Source organism: Colossoma macropomum, unplaced genomic scaffold, assembly GCF_904425465.1.
Source record: "Colossoma macropomum unplaced genomic scaffold, Colossoma_macropomum, whole genome shotgun sequence".
Lineage (NCBI taxonomy): Eukaryota > Metazoa > Chordata > Actinopteri > Characiformes > Serrasalmidae > Colossoma > Colossoma macropomum.
Window position 1 is genome coordinate 97589 of NW_023495870.1, and position 20096 is coordinate 117684.

At 38.6% G+C, this 20096-nt stretch overlaps 1 protein-coding gene across 1 annotated transcript; it reads left to right on the forward strand.

The window, feature by feature from the left end:
- Positions 1-118: 118 nt before the first annotated feature.
- tedc1 (tubulin epsilon and delta complex 1) lies at positions 119-19555 on the forward strand. Its single transcript, XM_036563708.1, has 8 exons — positions 119-329; positions 1207-1294; positions 3708-3919; positions 5396-5560; positions 10434-10520; positions 12355-12441; positions 15828-16022; positions 18829-19555. The coding sequence occupies exons 1-8, from the start codon at positions 198-200 to the stop codon at positions 19189-19191; spliced, it is 1329 nt and encodes a 442-aa protein (XP_036419601.1). The 5' UTR covers positions 119-197; the 3' UTR covers positions 19192-19555.
- The last annotated feature ends 541 nt before the right edge of the window (positions 19556-20096 follow it).

The window sequence follows — 20096 nt, forward strand, 5'->3', positions numbered from 1 at the left end:
TTGCCAAGGAGATAAAGACGCGATCAGGGGAAACAACTGCGTCATGAAGCCGGCGGCAATTCTCATTGGATGGTAGTCGCACATTAACCAGAGTCATGTCATTAACGTCACGCGCCAAACTTGCGAAAAGAAGGAAGTGAACGTTGAGCCACAGAAACACAATATACAGTCTTTATGTTTCACAAAACTGTCATAAAATGCAGCGCGAGAAGAATGTAAAAGTAAGAGAAGTAATCACAACGCTTTGTAAGCTTCTGTCAGCACTGGGTGTTGAAGCGGTACCAACTGCCGAAGCTTTTAGGAGAGCCAAATTCAACAAGACGGATGCGGTTAGTGCCTTCTTTTACTTTCGTTGAAGCACAGCTTCAGCATTAGTAATAACCTGTTTACAGACGAGTTCCTTTTCACCACAGGGAGCGAAATTAAAGTAAAGCGTTTTTAATGACAGGGCTGGCTAAAACAAGTAACGTACACCACATAAATAACATGCAGTACACCACATAAATATTTAAGTGATTGGATGGCAATTCCATTATTTTTTCACATTTCCTTCATAATAGAATGTTTAACATGTACACAGTCACTAAGAGTGCTTTAATGTGAAATGCTTCTTTCTAGGAAAACTTACTAAGTCAGAATTGTAGTTCAGAGTGGTGGTGATAGGAGCGAGACGTTGATACTTTAAATGGGGAACTCCACCGATTTTTCGAAAATTTTACATGATAATTGAGATGTAAACAGAGTCATTCAGTGCGGTTTGTTGTGAAATGTTCCGATGCTAGAGGAACTTACATATGTCCTGAGACATCGTTTGAGACAATGTTTTGGCCATTTGTAAAAATGCATTCATGACAAAGAGGTACATGCAGGACGTCACACGGCAAAATAGTACCCAAAGAAAGATTCACTAGTATTTTGCCATTATCAACATTACAAATAAAAACACAAAAGGCTCATGTAGGTTCACACTCATTATTTCTGATAGTAAATAAAATTGATATATTTGCATTGTGAGCATTACAACCCCTAGTTTCTCTCACAAGTTGGTACATTCCTCTACAAAAAGAAATCATATTAGATCACTCTGAATGACATCACATCTATTTAATTACGCAGAATTTTTTTTAAAAATCTCCGGATTTCCCCTTTAATGGTCATATGTGGCAAAGTAAGGACAAAACTGACTCTTATTGTTTCCCATTATAGACACAAGACATGTGGAAGTTGCTCCATAGTCTCCTAATGAAGGCTTTTGAACGAGACTGTGCCTGCCAGGAGTCACACTCACACTTGGGTATCTGTTTAGCTGTTTTTTTCTTGAAGTATTGGAAAATTCTGCTATTAATGGATAGAGATGGAACATACTTAAGTGACTGTACTTTGTAAGTACACTGTCTGGGGAAATTTCAGTCCCTGAAGGTATGAACAGTGTACGTAAATGTACCCTCATAGGTCTTAAATATGTTTTAAAGGTACACTACAATAACTTTCTAAGGCGCATATTGTACCTTTTTATGACTTTACACAATTAAGTAGAAAAAGGAAAAATCAAGACAGGGTGTTTGGGGTCAATGCAACCTAAAAAAAAAAACACAGTGTGGTACAATGTTCCCTAACTAAAGGTACTTAAAATGTACTCTGAGTGTACCACCACAGTGACAGTGTTTGTACCCTGAAAAGTACAGTTTTTATTGAGTATTATTTATATATAGTAAGTATTATTTTGGAAATGTTTGTTCCTATGGTCAAGTGTTTTATTTTTATTAATGAGAAAAATAACATATTTTACTTTTTTTATCCTTATTTCCATTTGGACCTTTAAAGTATTTACTACACATTTCAAGGACCATGTGATTTTTCTCTTCTTCAAAAAACAAAAAAAACAAACTTGTCAATTATTTGTTTGCCAGTGCATCCCATCAATTTTATATCAATTTAAAATTTAAAACTGCCAATATCTCTGCTAATTTGTTTGAGTGCGAGGACTAGCACTGCTCATTAGGCCCCACATTACACACCACCAAAAACAGAAAACTCTTCCTGACTCTTAATTTTATTTCTTAAAAAAATACAAACCCAGTTCCAAAAATGTTTGTCAAATGTAGAAGGCAGTGTGTGAAATGCTATTAAACTAGAAAGCAGTGATTAGTAAATTCTGTTTGACCTGTATTAAATTCAAAATTGTACAAAAAACACAACATTTTATGTTTTACCTTAGGAGCTTTATTGAATTTTGAAAATATATACTCATTCCAAATTTGATGCCTGCTAAAAATTGGGACAGAGGGATGTTTACCACTGTGTTACATCATCTTGAGTCTGCATGTTCTTCCTGTGTCAGCATGTGTTTCCTCTGGGTGCTCCAATTTCCTCCTACAGTCCAAAGATATGCAGTCATGTGAATGAGAAATGCTAAATGCCCCTAGAGGTGGATGTGTGTGTAAATGTACACCGATCAGGCATAACATTATGACCACCTCCTTGTTTCTACGCTCATTATCCATTTTATCAGCTCCACTTACTGTATAGATGCACTTTGTAGTTCTACAATTACAGACTGTAGTCTATCTGTTTCTCTGCATACTTGGTTAGCCTCCCTTTTACCCTGTTCTTCAGGGGTCAGGACCACCATGGACCCTCACAGAGCAGGTACTATTTGGGTGGTGGATCGTTCTCAGCACTGCAGTAACACTGGTGTTGTAGTGGTGGTGTGTTAGTGTGTTGCGCTGGTCTGAATGGATCAGACCCAGCAGTGCTACTAGAGTTTTTAAACACCTCAGTGTCACTGTTGGACTGAGAGTAGTTCACCAACCAAAAATATCCAGGCAACAGCGTCCTGTGGGCAGCGTCCTGTGACCACTGATGAAGGACTAGAGGATGACCAACACAAACTGTGCAGCAGCAGATGAGCTATCATCTCTGACTTTACATCTACAAGGTGGACTGACAAGGTAGAAGTGTCTAATAGAGTGGACAGTGAGTGGACACAGTGTTTAAAAACTCCAGCAGCACTGCTGTGTCTGATCCACTCGTACCAGCACAACACACACTAAAACACCACCACCACGTCAGTGTTACTGCAGTGCTGAGAATGATTCACTTCCCAATAGTACCTGCTCTGCGAGGGTCCATGGGGCATGGGGGTCCTGACCACTGAAGAACAAGATAAAAGGGGGCTAACAGATATGCAGAGAAACAGATGGACTACAGTCTGTAATTGTAGAACTACAAAGTGCACATATATAGTAAGTGGAGCTGATAAAATGGACAATGAGCATAGAAACAAGGAGGTGGTCATAATTTTATGCCTGATCGGTGTAAATGTCTGTGTGTTTGCCCTGTGATGGACTGGTGGCCTGTCCAGGGTGTTTCCTGCCTTCCGCCCACTGACTGCTGGGATAGGCTCCAGCATCCCCTCGCAACCCAGGAAAAAAAGTGGCTTAAATAATGTGTGTGTGTGTGTGTGTGTGTGTGTGTGTGTATATATATATATATATATATATATATATATATATATATATACATACACATTGTAACATGACTAGCAACATCTAGAACTGGCATGTTATTCATGACAAGGGGTTGAAAAAAATACGATTATGAATAACATGCCAGTTCTAGATGTTGCTAGTCATGTTACAATGTTCACCCGATTAAACGGTTTCGTCTTGTTTTCTGTCCCGTGGCGGATGATTAAATGCTCACAGACTTACAATTGGGGTTTGTAAGGAGTGCACTGTGGTACACTGGTTACGGCAGCTGGTGGACGATCAATGCCCAGTCCTGTAGAAGCGCAGATGAGATCGGGAGCAGAGACCTGCTGTTGGCTCTGGGCTGGGTCATTTCCTCAGAAAACCTGCTGGAGTCCCTGCTTGGAGAGAAAGTTCTAGAATTAGAGCAGCTCTCGGCTGCACCGAGGGTAAGACATTTAGTTAAGTCAACATACATATAGAAGTGTATATAACTCTATAAGAATCTATTAGACTCTTTTTAAGCAATACTTTATCCAAAAATTACCAATATGGTCAGCAGTTAATGGAGGCTAAGAAGGACCAGTATGCAGACCTGCCAATCTTTACGTATTTTGCGTAGCAGGTGCATTTTGACATCAAAGTACGTTGTGTCGATTTGTCACTCTACGCAAAAAGCTGGTGTGCAGTACTCAGATCTAACAGTAAGAGGCAGCCCCTTGAAAAGGAGTTCATCCTATCATAGCGCTGGTTTTTGTCCCACTTGGTCGCTCTCCTCACTCCGTCTAGCTAGGAGGACGGTGCTCTTTTGCAAAGGTAAACGGACTTGGGCGAATGTGGAAAGTTGAAATTGTGAACTGGGCTAACGCAGACCTGCCAACCTCGTGAACATATCGTTAATAACGTTAGCCCAACGTTACGTAATTTGCAAACTGGCTTGCTTTTTCATCAGCCATTTAAGTTGGCAAAGTAACGTTAAGTTATATTTAAGTTATTGTCCGGCTGTTGCAGATCATTGAGGATGAAAAGAAGCGAGTGCACGTGTCGCAGAAATAACATTACCTAGAAGGTTACCGGTAGGTAGGTAGGTAGGTAGGTAGGTGTGTGTGTGTGCGTGTGCGTGTGTGCGCGTGCGCGCGTGCGCACGTGCGCCTGTTTAAATAAACCTGACGTCAGATGAGGAGGACACTGACAGAGACAGGGGCAGACCCCGTTGAATGACGAAACTTGTGTTTTATGGCGGCGAGTGGAAAAACTGACGTTTGTTAAGCGTTTTTCTAGCGTTATATTTTTTTATAAATATTTTCCCAAGGTTGGCAGGTCTGTGTATGTTTTATAGGAATAATTCTAACAGTCTTTCTTTGTTGTTTGTGTTAGCATTACTGGATGAAATATTCTGAATAATAAGGAATGATGTAGCTTACCAGGCTTGATAAAAATGAAGGTTTAGGGAACACAGCCCTGTTAATCAAGACATTTTCCTTCCGTGCATGTGCCGCACATTGTGAAGTTTTAGATGGTATGATGACCAGATTCTGGGCTACCTCTGATCTGAGCTAAACAACAACTGGAAACTGTTTTTTTTTTACATGTTTATAGCCACCAAAAAAAACACATTATTTGTCAGCAGATCGTTGGGGCATTGGTTTTTTTTCATGTGTAATTAAAACAAATCATGACATTCGCAGATGTAAAACTTGATGTTAATTCAATGTGTAGAAGAGCATGAATCCAGCAGATGGCAGTATAACACTACAGTTTTGGCCCTGACAATTGATCTTGTACTTAGTTAATATATAGTCAGTATATAAAAATGAATTAGTTCACAATGAAAACACGTGGTTAGCTTGTTTGTTTTTTGTAGGATCAGAGGTGTATCAGGAGGACATATTTCTACTCGTGTATATGTGTGTTTGATCCAACAGGTTGTGCCTAGTGTGGAGGATTTGACACTGTGTTTAAGTGGATCTGGAGTGGATGGAGCAGGGAGAGGAGATGTTAGGAACATGCAGTGGCAGTACGGGAAATTAAGGCTGCAGTGGAGGAATCATCTAGCAGCCCAGCAAGAGCAGGCCAAGTTTACCCACAAGGCAAGTGGTCATGCGATGATGTCATACTGAGTTGTCCGTTTATCGGGTATATCTACCGTACACAAACCCATTTCCAAAACAGTTGGGACGGTGTGCAGAATCTTGTAAACCATATTTTTAAAGGGAAATCCTACAAAGACAACATATCAAATGTTAAAATTGAGAAATGTAATTGTTTTTTGGAAAATATATGCCCATTTTGAATTTGATGCCAACAACACATTCCAAAAAAGTTGGGACAGGGGCATGTTTACTACCAGTTGCTGTAGTTTTGAGAGTAGTATGTTTTTCCATTCTTACTTGATATAGGATTTTCGCTGCTGAACGGTTTGGGTTCTCTTTTGTTGTATTTTTCATTTCATAATGCGCCAGCTTTGGTGGTGAAAGGTCTGGACTGCAGGTAGGTCAGTTTGGCACCCGGACTCTTTTAATGCAAAGCAATGCTGTTGTAATACATGCAGAGTGTGGTTTGGCGTTGTCTTGCTGAAATAAGCAAGGCCTTCCCTGAAAAAAGACATCATCTGGATGGCAGCATATGTTGCCAAAACCTGTATATACCGTTCAGCATTAATGGTGCCTTTACAGATGTGCCAGTTACCCATGCCATGTGCACTAATGCCCCCCATACCATCATGAATACTGACTTTTGAACTGTACGCTGAAAACAAGCTGAGTGACCGTTAACCCGGAGGACGCAGTGTCCATGATTTCCAAAAAAAATTCAAATGTTGATTCGTTGGACCACAGGATGCTTTTCCACTTGAGTCCATTTTAAATGAGCTCAGGCCCAGAGAAGGTGGCAGCATTTCTGGATCTTTATTCTTTATTTAATTTATTTATTCTTTGGGTTTTAGAGTATTAACTTGCATTTGTGGATGCAGTGGTTTTCAGAAGTGTTCCTGAGCCCGTGCAGTGATTTCCACTGCAGAATCATGTCTGTTTTTAATTCAGTTCTGCCTGAGGGCCCAAAGATCATGGCCAGCCAAAATTAGTTTTTGGCCTTGTCTCTTGCATACAGTGATTTCTCCAGATTCTCTGAATCTTTTAATGTTACTATGTACCGTAGATGATGAAAAGCAAAATTTCTTTGCTATTTTACATTGAGAAATGTTATTCTTGAATTGTTGCTCGTACAGTCTTTCGCAGAGGGGTGAACCCCTCCTCATCTTTACTCAGCCTCTGTGGGATGCTTTGTAATACACAATCATGTTACTGACCTGTTGCCAACTGACCACCAAGTGTTTTTTTTTTTTGAGCATTGCACAACTTTACCAGCCTTTTGTTGCCCCCGTCCCAACTTTTTTGGAGCGTGTTGTTGGCATCAAATTCAAAATAGGCATATATTTTTCAAAAAACAATAAAATTTCTCAATTTGAACATTTGATATGTTGTCTTTGTACTGTTTTCAGTAAAATATAGTTAAATGATTTTGTACATCATTGCATTTTGTTTTCATTTACATTTTGCACAGCGTCCCAACTTTTTTGGAAATGGGGTTGTACATTACTGTGGAAAAGTCAGTGACCACTCTTTCAGTTATTTAGTTTCCAGTCAAAACTTACCTCAAGTACAAATTCTTTATTTTTCAAAGTCAGAAATAAGCAGGAAACATATATTAGTCATTTATCAATAAATTACACAAAACTTTCCAACATTAAGTATATTATCTTTCAGTATTTCATTTGTCTACTCTTTACTCTTTCTCATACCCTTTCAAGAGACACTAACATTCACACAAGCAACCACCCAAGCACACCTTAGCTGCATTGCAAGTTTCTTTCTTGTGGCTAAAGGAGATATTTTTAAGATTGGATATAACAGTTCAGTTGCTGATGGAAAGATTAAGTAAAAGAAAAACAGGCATTTTCAAACCTGGAGTTCAAAAAAATATTAAAACATACCAAAAATTAGACTACTAACAACCATGAAAAACTTGTTAGACCACCACAACTGTGAGCATCAGATAAAGAGTATGTAAAGATTTTATCTTTGGTAGATCAAACTCCACTTGCTTTAAGTCCACAGGTGTTTCTGTCCATCCTTTCACTGTGAGATGACAACTCACCACTATGGGTCTGATAGAATGTGTAGCTGTCAAGGAGCCATTATTGAGATATGAAAATTTGCACTCGAACATTGAAACTGGGATTTGAGATATAGAGTAGGGTTTCATAGTGGAGGATCAGTACACGTTTGGGGATGCGTAACATCTGGAGTGGCATGGTCGTATGTTTGGCACTGGTATGAGTGTGCAAGTTCTTTGTTGGTTTTTTGTTTGTTTGTTTGTTTGTTTACACGTTGCTTCAGAATACTCCATGGGTTCAGAATAATCTGCAAACTAAACTGTCTAGCCGGCAGTGTTCATGTGGTCAGAAACTGAGAGTAGGTGTTTCTAATATAGAGGTCAGTAAGTATGTTTACAGAGTTTAAAAACATCAGCTTGAAACACATCAGCGTTGCATGCCATGTTTGTCACCCCTGGGCTGAGAATGATCCACAAGTAATATTAGAGGTGGGCAATATGGCAAAAATCTATAAAAATATCGTGATACTTCAAGAAATTTTCACAAACCACAGTATGTCACAGTACTTAATTTTTCAGATATTTGATCAGTTGAAACTGAGAAAAAAGAACCAATAGTGCTACATAAAAAAAATACTATCAAAACCTCTGAATACAATGATTTTTATTCAGTATTTGGTAAAATGTGCTGCACTTTGTCCAGTTAAATGGGACTAATTTTGCTGTCTTTATAATGAAACATGCTAGCACTGATGATAAACACAATATGCCCAGCAAAGCATATTGTATTGCATTGTGACATAATTTATCACAGTAACGATACATATTATCCAGCCCTAAATAATATCTGGTTAGTTTTGGTCCTATCGTGCTCGCTTTCCATTGACAGAGCATGGTTGATGAACTTTGCAGCACCAGATGGGCTACAGGCAGTAACTGTGTGCCTAAGGGGAGAAAAAACACTCTTCAGCAAACATTAATGTACAGCTCTAGGCTTACATTTTAGATGACAACACTGGTATAACAGCACACTTAGGAGCACATTTTAAATAATGTTTTATTATTCAAAAATAGCCACAATATTGTTAGGTTTTCATGTTGGATGTGTAGAGGAGGCTACGTCTTCAGAGGAACTAATGAGTTAGCTAAGCTACTCGGTACAATGCTGGGTGATGATGAGGACTCTACGGCTATGTTCAGACTGCAGACCAATCAGATTTTTTTTCCACATCAGATCATTTGAGATGACTGTCCGCACTGTTATTTTTAAGTGAAGAGATTGGATTTGTGTGTCCAGACATGACCAACCTATCTTCGTGGGTTGCCATGGTAATGATGTAGGCATCAGTAACTGGAGATGAAGTGCAGGAGAGATGAAAGTGTATCATCTTACCCTCCAAACTCTTAAAAATTCTCTGGCATAAGTATGAATCCAAGCACTTCTGTCACTCTGGATTTGACATTGTTGTTGTTTTTCGTGTTGCGAGTGACGCTGAAGACACTTTGAAATCCGATTGAGCAGACAGCGCATCCAGACTGAGACGCATCTGTAAAAATCTGATTGGAATTGCATTTCAACCCACCTCCAAATGTGGTTTGGATCCAAGTCATCCAAATCAGATTTCATGTGTTTTTTTGCTGTCCAGACTATTAAAAATCAATCTGAATACAATCTGGACATACAAATTAGTTGGTAGTACATAGCCATTATCTACTTGGAGATGGACTGTTTTGGACCTAACTAATCTTGGCTTAGAGGAATTTAGTTAACATTTGCCTAGTTTGCAAAAAGCTGCACCATACCTGTCTGCACTTTCTTTGCCTTTTCAGTCATGTCTTCAACAACATGTCCTTGGTAATGGGCTCATGTTAAGGCACTTCCCTGTCCTAATACAGAATTTTTCAACCACTGGGCCACGAAACAGTCTTTGGTGGTCCTCGGGCCAGTACTGGGGCAGTGGTCTGTAGTGGGCCGATGATGGCACTTTGTCATAAACATCGGTAAAAAAACAATTGGCTTGACAATGAAACAGAAATATAACGTGATTCAAATGGTAAATATTGATATTAATTAATAATAAGTCCTGCAAGAAAGGCAGCAATGTCAGGCATTTAGTTCTCTTGCATCAAGAAACAAAATACACTCCCCCAATGTTTCAGCTGTCCACTCTGGTGTAAAAAGCTGTTGCAGAAACATTCTGCTTCATTTGCCATCATTCTGCCTGATTTCTGGTATGAAACAAGTTTATGTTTGCCTAATCTGTTGATATTTTCACTGATACACATTACATATTGCAGGGTAGGCACCCAAACCTGCCTGTGTTGAAAATTTCCCAAAAATGAATTTTTAAGTGAAAAGAGTTTAGTTTTGTTTTCTTGTGGGTCATCATGCTTTCTGGTGATACATAGGACGGCCTTGACGTGGAAAAGGTGAAGAACCCTTGTCCAAATATACGTAAATACGAGTGAACTCGCTGTATTTTGCAGTCCTGTTAAAATGTAAAGTGTGAAAGAATTACACATCCTCAAAAACACAAGACACAAGAAAACCCTTCTGCACATTTTAATGCACATCTGTTTATTTACTGAGTTTAACATACTGAGGGGAAAAATAAAACATAAAACGTGGCCTGTGCAAAAGTTATAACGCACTTTATATTTTATGTTTTATTTTTTCCACTATGTTACACTCAAATAAATAGAAATTGTGGACTAAAATTTGCCAGAACAAAGTCAAGAAAGTCAACAAAACATGTAATTTGGCCAGGTATGTTCAGACTTGTGCATATGGCTATATGTGGGGAGACCATCATCAGAAGAAAACACTTGTCGTTTTGTTTGTTTCTGCAGGTCTTCTCCAACATCAGCTCATCCCCCATCTCTGAGGCCAGCACTACTAGTGTTCCTAAATGTACAGCATCCTCTGGACTTGAGAAGGTGACATGTGACAGTATTAGCTGAAATATTTCTAACCGTATTTCTGCTAATAGGGAAGGATACTTAGTATGTTAGATGAATTTCAATCAGCGTTACAGTAGAAGAGATACAGCAGTCATTTTCAAATATAGCATGTGGGTGTGCATATCATTAGCTGTCATTAGGCAAAAAAAAGATGAGTAACACCTAATTGTGGCAGCGTATGCATTGGTCGCATTGCTCTGCTTCTTAAATGCCTGTCTTAACAGCAGCTGTCAAACACCAGGATTTTTCTGGAAGTGTGTCAGAGAGAGAGAGAGCCGTACTTCATGCTCTCTCTGTCTCTTCCATTGTTTCTGACTGATAGGCTGACAGGCCAGGAAATCCTGGATGTTTGAATGCGGAAAGATCTTGATCTTGAAGTCCCACGTACCTTCCCCTATCCTCTTTGCATCTCTCTCCTCTGCTGCCTGTTCTGAAGGCGGTTTTTAAAAGTGCTTCTCTACCAAGAAAGCTCTTTTTTCATGACTCTGAAGAGGAGAGAGAGAGAGAGCTGTTTCAGATTGTTTATGCTGTTTGTGTGAGTGGGGAAAAAGAGAAATGGGGCAGGAACAAGTATAACAAAAAGAAAGAAACAGCAAGAAGTGGTATTTGAGAGATGCCATCTCCTGCCCTGTATTTTGCAATTGGTGATAGTGATTTTTTTTTTTTTAAACATCCAAGAATCTTAGTATTGACACAAGATCTCCTCTACCTGTTAGGGCTGCTTTATATGGAAATTATAAATACTACATATTGCGATATATACCATTGTGCAAACATTTTAGGCACCTGCAGAAATGATTTAAAAAGCTGTTTAGTTGAGCACTAAGCATTTATTAACATTAATATTAGAAGAAATACAAATAACATTAATATGATTGAAAGTTTGAACATGTGGGGAGATAGTGCTTAGTGATATATGTGGTCTCTTCCAGTGTACAGTCATATGCAAACATTGGGGTGCCCTGGTAAAATTAAATAATGTGATGATTTTCTGAGTAAAAAGTATATACCCATCCTCTATAGAAAACACACTTCTAAACACAACTCCAGAATATGTCATTTGCTGGGTGATTTGGATTGTTTTGAAAGGACATTTCACAATGTTCAAACTAAACAAATTGTAAGGTTCTTTTCTTGACATCAGAAATTTAGAATTGGATTGTTTTCTCTCTGGTTAATGTTTACAATACCGTGTAAGGTTTCTTTCTGTCTCATTACAAGAGAAGCAGACAGAGATCAATCAGACGTTTTATCATATTTAGCAGCACTTAGGAAGCATATCTTTATTAATGCAAACTTAAATACTATCTGATACCATGATGGTATGATGTATTTGGAAAATGGCGTTATATAGTATTTTGTCAAATACCACCCAGCTTTGGATGATATCATCCTCTAGAACAGCAATGCGGACTGCTTTAGACAAAAAGCTCTGACTGGAGGGCAGTGTTTTTTTTTTTGTTTTTTTTTTGTTTTGTTTTGTTTTTTTTTAGTTATTTATTTTTTTGTTCAAAACGGTCATTATAGGTAGCGCACTGGGGCCGTAGTGTGGCATGATTGGACCCCTTATATTGCTAGTTAAGCAATTTTTTGCTTGAGACTCGTAGTACCTGTGTCAACTTTACAACCATTAGCCTACATTAGAGCTCCAACGTGGTTGAGGCATAGCAGTAGTAACATATTTTTTTTATCAATTCAAGGTATTTTTTTGTTTTGCACTGAGGCTCATAAGATTTTTAATGAGTTTTTCAAGTTATAATGCATTTGTTTTCAGTGTTTGTAATCTGCTATTTTGTTGGTTGCATTTTAGGATCTGGAGCGCATACAGTCCTTGAATGAAATACTTGAGGCGTATCTGGAATGGAAAGTTGTGGAACCGCTATTTTGGTGCTGGATGGTATGCAGTTCTTGTTGTTCTTGTTTTTGGTAAATATACACTCCTTTCAAATTTGATGCCTAATTTTGTTATACGAGTCTTCGGCTGTGCAACAATACAGGTCCTTCATTGTTGTGTGTTCTAAATGTTAACAGTCTAGATGTTTCCACTGTGCATCAGCACATTTTAGATAAGCTTTAGCCTAGAGAAGTCAGCAGCGTGTCTGGAAGCCATTGACATTTGGCTTGCGGTGTGCATAGTACAGTCTTAACTTGCACATTGTTGATGCAGTGATGGACGTTTTTTTCCTGAACCCATGTGGTGATATCCATCACAAAAGAATGCTGTTAATGCAGTGCAGTCTGAGGGGTCAAAGATCATGGGCATCCGGTTGTGCTTTTTGGCCTTGTTCTTTACACATATTTCTCACAAGATTTCTCCAAATTCTCTGAATGTTTTGATTATATTAAGCACTATAGCAAGTAAAGTACCTAAAATCTTTCCAGTCTCTTGCTGAGGAATGTTATACTTCAACTGTTGGATTTTTTTTTACTGATGCAGTTTTGGCAAATTGGTGAGCCTTGACCTATCCTCGCTCATAAAGGACTCACCCTTTCCTAGATGCTCTTTTTATTCCCAAGCATGATTACATCACCTGCATCAGATGTTTTATGAACATTTCACAGCGTTCTTGGTCATGCATGGTCCCTGTCCCAACTTTTTGGAACCTGTTGCAGATATCAATTTCAGAATGAGCATATGTTCACCAAAAAAGTTTTGAAAAAATTTTAAAAGGTAAAACATCAAATATTTTGTCTTTTTACTGTTTGTTCAAATTCTGGTCAAAGTAGATTTTTTTTATTACAGCTTTCTGTTTTTATTTGCATTTTACCTACTGTCCCAACTTTTTTGGAACTGGGTTTTGTAGTCTAAATTTCTAATTGGGATTACATGGATCATGAGCAGCATATAGTGCAACATCTGAATTTTGGAGGTGTGGAAAAATATCCCTGCAGATTTCTGTTTGTTAAAGTCTCCCAGAAAATATGAAAGCTGTAATATAGATAAAGTGTGGAAACACCGAATACTGAAAAAAAAGATGGAAATAGAGTATTTCTGTGTGTTTTTCAACTTGTTATATTTATCCCATATCTTTTATCCTCAATGAAAAGACTAATTAATTAATTAAGACTGATTAAAGAGTGCACTTATTCTACAGTTTGTAAAATTTTCAGGCTTTGTGCCCACATGATTAAATGCAGATCAGTGCTATATGCTAATATAGTAGAGAAAGGCATTAACTTGGGTCCATATTGGGGTGTGAGGCTTTTTATACTGCTCCTATCCTGGCTGTGTCAGTCCAAACCCCACAAACTCAGCCGTGGTAATTATTGCAGTGTAGCATCAGTCTGAGACCACAAGCTGCTCACTCAAGTTGGCTCACACCCAGATTGCCCCAAAGTTATAAAGAAGTCTTCTCCTAGGAGGAGCAGATCCAGAGCTCTTGGCAGGAGTTTCATATTTCCCTTTAAGCATGCAGATTAAAGTGAAAAGAAGATGGGAGGAGTGCGATGTTTGAGATGGTAGTCATTGAGAAGCCTCCAGGAGTCCTTTGAGGTAGTGAAATGGAGGAAAACCCCATGTTCCTTGCATCTGGTAGGTGGCAGAGTTAAAACAAAAAAAGATTACTGTTCCAGTTACCTTTCATTTTCAATTGAGGTCATTGGGAGTTGTGTTGTCCACAATCCAGGCTCATTACAAAGGAAAAGTTCTGGCCACGTCTTCTAACAAATGTTTGTACTGAGACTGCACTGCAAAAACCTCTAAGGCTGAGATTTACTTGGAAGGGAGCAAATGATAAAGAGGATGTCACGCCTCAGTAATTTAGTTTCAAAGGCCTTTATGAGGAATTGAAATTGAATTCTATCCAGCCTTTAAAATGCAGATGAGTTCTCCATACTACAACCCAAGAGGAAGGAAATGGAAGTCAAATAGCAGGCCCACCGCATCAATAGGAAATCTATAGCCCTTAATGAAAGCAAAATATTTTAAGCATAGAATGCTGTTTATACAGGATTTTCTTGCCGCTGTATACACAAGACAGATGGGGGCTGCTTGTTCTCCATGCCAACTGGCCAAGCCTCTCATGAGAAGGACAAAGTCAGAGACATTGATTTTACTTGCCCTGTACACAGCAAGGCACCCCCCTAACCCCATGTAGTATTATAGCCTTAGCAGATTGATATCCATTGTAAAAGCTTTGTAACATTGTATGCAAGCATTTACGATTTGAGCTCTAGGAATACACAGTTTTTATAAAGGCTGGGACTAAGTGAGAAGTGAATAAAATAATTTTGGAAATTATATTCACTGAATGCATATTCAATACAGTACTTTTTTTTGTTTTGAAAAACTTCACCCAGAGTTTGACAAAAAGGAAACAGATTGATAGAGAGATAGACAGACAAACAGACAGACAGAAATATGAGATAAATCACTTTCACCAGTCCAGTTCTCTAAACTAGAAAAAGGGTAATATAGACAGATCAGCAACTTTTGTAGAAGTTACAGGCTGGTCAGGATGAGCGCTAATGTGCTAATGACGCAAGAGTCGTTATTCAGAAACACCTTCCCTGGTGTTTTATGCAAAACGAAAAAAAAAAATCAATAGACATGTCACCAAAATAATTTATAGTAAATATAAATATAAATTTGGTCCTTTTTAGAACCAAAAAAGAAAAAAAATCCTTATGTCACAGCACTCAAAAAACATTTAAAATAAAAGCCAAAGAAACATTTGCCTTACATACAGTTTTAAAATGTCACAGAATGCTCTCAATTGTAGCATAAGTGTGTATACGACAATGAAGGTCAGTTTGTTTACACCAGAGAGCATATATATTTAATGGAAAGGTAAGAGTTTCTGAGTGGCTGAGGTGTATACCAAACTGTAAAAAAGGGGGTTTCTTTCAGAATGTCAATCAAGTTGGTCAGGTTAGATTGTGCTTTCTTAGGTTACCCCTACTGTACTGCTTTGGATGAGCACCATCTATGCATCTAGACATGAATGAATAAAATACAGCATTTGACAGAAGGTGATAGGAAGAAACAGAATTAAACAAAATATCTTCTGTTTAGAAATGTTTTCTGTTCAGATATGTTTAATATTTCCTAAAGATAAATAACTTCTACATAATGGCAGTTTTGACTGGAAAATTAATAAATGAATAGTGCTCTTTGTAATGGACTTTTGCACAGTAAGATATTCATTTATTTTAATTTTAATTCAAAGAGCATCTTGCCAAAGATGTTAGTTACTTGAATTAATACAGCAGTTATTCAATTCAATACAGCATGCTATTTAGTACAGACAAGACCTCTTATACCATGCACTGATCCCTGCACAGGACAGCGTGATTGATGGCTACCTCTCAGACGACTGCATCGTGGGGTTAGCGTTCAGTGACCACTCTGTCACTCAGAGCTGTTCCCACGACGACAAGGCCAGGAGATCCATGAGACATCTAGACAAGGTGCTGCTGAGGCTACAGACAGAGCTCCAGCTCAGCCGAGTAGAAAAGACCACACACCCACTTACACAGGTAATGAGGCAACCGTCTAAGCGTTGGCCCTATCATCAAGAGAGCGCAAGTTCGATCCCCAGTGATGCTACAGCCACTTGTGTCCAGGAGTCCAGTAGAGCACAACTGGTCTCGCTCTCCCTGGGTGGGTAGGATGGCCTTCCCTCTCCCACAACACTCATTGCAGTGTTAGACAGCACAGGTGTATGTTAACTGACATAACAGAACTGGCAGCTAGCAAGCTCCTCCAAGCACGTTCACCTGTCCAATGATGCTGCAGTAGAGGCATTTTGAAAATTCCATGAAAACTTAACCCATCCAAATAGTACTTATGAGGACTGTATTACTGGTGCAGGCCTACACGTAATATTAAAAAACCTGCATTTTTTTCTTAAGTGCCACTTAAAATACAAATAAATCTTTTTTAAATGACCATTTTCCAACTTCTCTTTATCCCTGCGAATTAAACTAGCTGTTTTTTCATACTGTGTCTTTAAGACTGTCAATTGTTAAAGAAAAAATAGCATCTCCAGAATAGTAACTTCGAAGGAGAAGGCAAGAAAACATTCTTCACTTTTAATGTAAGTTAATGTAAAGAGCTTTTATTCCAGAGAAATTAGGAGCATTTTCATTGGTCCATTCACCCATTTTTACAAAATGTAAAGGGCAGCAGCTCAGGTCAAATGATGTAGAAAAATAAACATTGAAAAAATACTTGATACTTGTTTGATGGTGTTTTTTTTTTTTTTCTTTTTGGACAGCAACGATGTGTAAATTGTCTGTTCTTATTTGCTGTCCTGCATTGTGCATCATTTAAAAAGCAGTCCAAGCTGAAACACTCCTTATAGCTTAATTGTGAATTTTGACATCATGTATTCATATATGGATTGGGGAGTGAATGGCATGTTTTGAAATGTTAACAATGTTTACATACTACATAAAGCTCTTTTATTTCAAAAATAGCAAGAGAAATTCAGTTTTCAATTGATGTGGACCCTTTGAGACACAAACAGCTTAGACACTGAGACAGAAAGATTTGTAGCATGCAGACAACAGATATGATGCTAAACAGCAGAAGCTTGCCATATTCTTCAGTGTTTAGTTCTCAGTTTTTAGCTCTGAGACATACAGTGCTGTGAAAAAGTATTTGCCCCTACTATTTTGGTTCATTTGTCATATTTAAATGTTTCCGTTCATCCAGCTAATTTTAATATAAGATAAAGACAACACAAGTAAACGCAAAATGCAGCTTTTAAACGATCATTCCATTTATTGAAGATAAAGATTTATTTCAAAACCTGTATCACCCATTTGAAAAAGTAATTGCCCCCCCAAAACCTATAAACTGGTTGTGTAACCGCTGGCAGTAACAACTGGAACCAAACGTTAACAGTGGGTTGTGATTAGTCTTTTACGTTGCTGTGGAGGAATAATAATTTAATTTAATTTGGCTACATTGGAGGATTTTTAAGCATGAACTTCTCGTTTGAGCTCTTGCCACAGCATCTCAATGTCTCAATGGGATTCAAGTCAGGACTTGGTCATTCCAAAATCCAAAAAGGCCTGCAGTTCTTTAGTTCGTCCAGGTTCTTTTGTGACCTCCTGGGTGAGTCGCTGGATGTGATGCACTCTTGGTGAAATTTTGGTAGGTCAGCCACTCCTGGGAAGGTTCATCATTGTTCCAAGTTTTCTCCATTTGTGGATAATGGCTCTCACTATGATTTACTGGTTCCCAGAGCCTTAGCAATGGCTTTATAACCCTTTCCAGACTGGTAGATTTTAATGACTTTGTTTCGCGTCTGTATTTGAATCTTTTTAGAACGTGAAATCATGTGCTGCTTTTTAAGACCTTCTAGCCTGCTTCACGTTGCCAGACAGGTTCTATTCAAGTGATGCTTAGATTCAACAGGTCTGACAGTAATCATGCCTGGGTGTGGCTAGTAAAATTGAACCCAATAGTCAATACAATTTGGTTAACTCGTTGATTTTGTAGCTAAGGGGGCAATACTTTTTCACACAGGGCCAGGTAGGGCTGAATAGCATTTTTACTTCAATAAATGAAATCATTTAAAATGGCTTTTTGTGTTTACTTGGGTGATCTTTGTCTGATAGTAAGTTGTTTGATGATCTTATAAAAAATGCAAGAAATTGGGAAGGGGGCAAATACTTTTTCACAGCACTGTATTTGGCACAGTCAGTTTAATTTGGGATAAAGCCTTCAGTAAATCTCACATTACAATACAACACTCCGACACTTTTCTTCCATTTTTATGTTTACATTATATCATGCCATCTCTCTCTCTCTTTCTGTCTCTCTCACCTTGTTCCTGTTGTCTCTCTTTTCTTTTCCTCTTTATCTCTTCCCCTTGTCTAGCTTTCAAGACTAATCACTTGTAACAATCTTTTTCTTTCCTCAAGCACCCTACAAACTGTTCTTTTTTCCCCCTCACAATCAGAACAAGGAGATTGTTCTTTGCATGTGAAATTATGCTTCATTATGTTTTATTACCTGTGTGCTCAGAGACTCTTCAAACAGACTTCCCCGGTCTTTAATATCATCTGTGATAATGGAGGAGGATTAGAGCTGATGAAGTATCATGAAAAAAAACTAGGTCATCTCATCTTCACGTGGCTTTATTGCTTGAATAAATTCTTTTACTAATGTAACATTCCGTTGTGGTCTAGTGTGGAGTTTGAGGGTGTAATTAGTTGGACTGTGTGTCATGGAGACGCACACGCTCACACTTTCTTTTCTGTGGTGGTTAATGACATGCTGATAGAGTTCACAATACAGTTCACACTACATGTGTCCTCTGCTTCTCTCTAGGACAGACACACAGGTGCAACCTGGGTCAACCAGGAACAGAAAGAGAAGGTGGAGAGAAGAGTGGCTGCCCGCTTGCAAGGCTTATATCTTGCTAACACCCCTACAGCCATGAACAGAGGCTTCATGCCATACTTCCAGGAGCCGCAGGCCTCCAGGTCACCTCGCAAGCCCCAGAAAGGTGACCTGAGCCAGGAAATGGCTTCAAGAAAGCTCCAAGCTTCATCAGCTATAAGAGTTTTGAAGGAGAGGGAGGCGGTGCTGCTTTGGGAACTGGAGCTAATCAGGCAGAGTCATAGAGAGCAAATACAGGCACAGGCCAGTACACTGGAGGGACTGGTGCTTATCCCACCAATCAAGAGATGACACATATAGAAACATGCACTGTAGAGCACTGCAGTATTTCACAGTACAATCTTCACATTAAGAGCTGTGATGGATTCTCTGAGGACATCTGCAGGGGTGTAAAATGAACTTAGTAACAAAGAAAAACTTCAGAGAAGTTGTAAGTACTTCAAAGGGAAACAAGTAGACAGTGAAATTTGTGTTCTAATTCTTTGCCTTTTCAGGAATGATGATGTGCTGTCTATGCATTTCTGTTGGTGTGTCTATGAGTATTACAATAAGAATGTTTATGGAAAAAAAAGAAAGAAAATTTGCTTAATTTTTCTTTTTGTCATCTACTGAACCAGGGGTCGGCAACATGTGGCTCCAGAATGGCATGCAGCACTGCCCTGTTGCGGCTCCACAGCAGAATTAGATTTTTTAGATGAAAATAAAATAATCCTCCTTTGCATTAAAATAAAGCTCTGTTGATCATTTTAACAGTTTTAACACTAAATGGTCTTAAACGCTGGAGTAAATGTAGCCTGTATCTGCTAATTCACCAACCTTTAACCCTGAAGATTGGCATGCAGACTGCTGGGCACATAGCAACGCATACAGTCTTGCCTAGCTAGTAGCTAACGAAAAGACAAAGGGAGATTTGAGACAAACATTGATAATTCAGAGACGAACTGACAGACTTATTTACATTTATAAGCACTCAGCTGCTTTCCTAATATGTTTAATCAGCAGCGAGAAACTGTTAAACACTAAAATGTCACGAAGCTGAAGTCAGCTTCTCACTCTAATTTTCCAGTTCCAGGCACCATTTAAGGTGGACCGGGAAAATTAGAACAAGAATCAGGCGAATGAGAAGCTAAAAAATGGAACATTGAGAGACATTTTACAAGAAACCATTTTACTTTAGCTGAAAAGTTTCCTGCTGG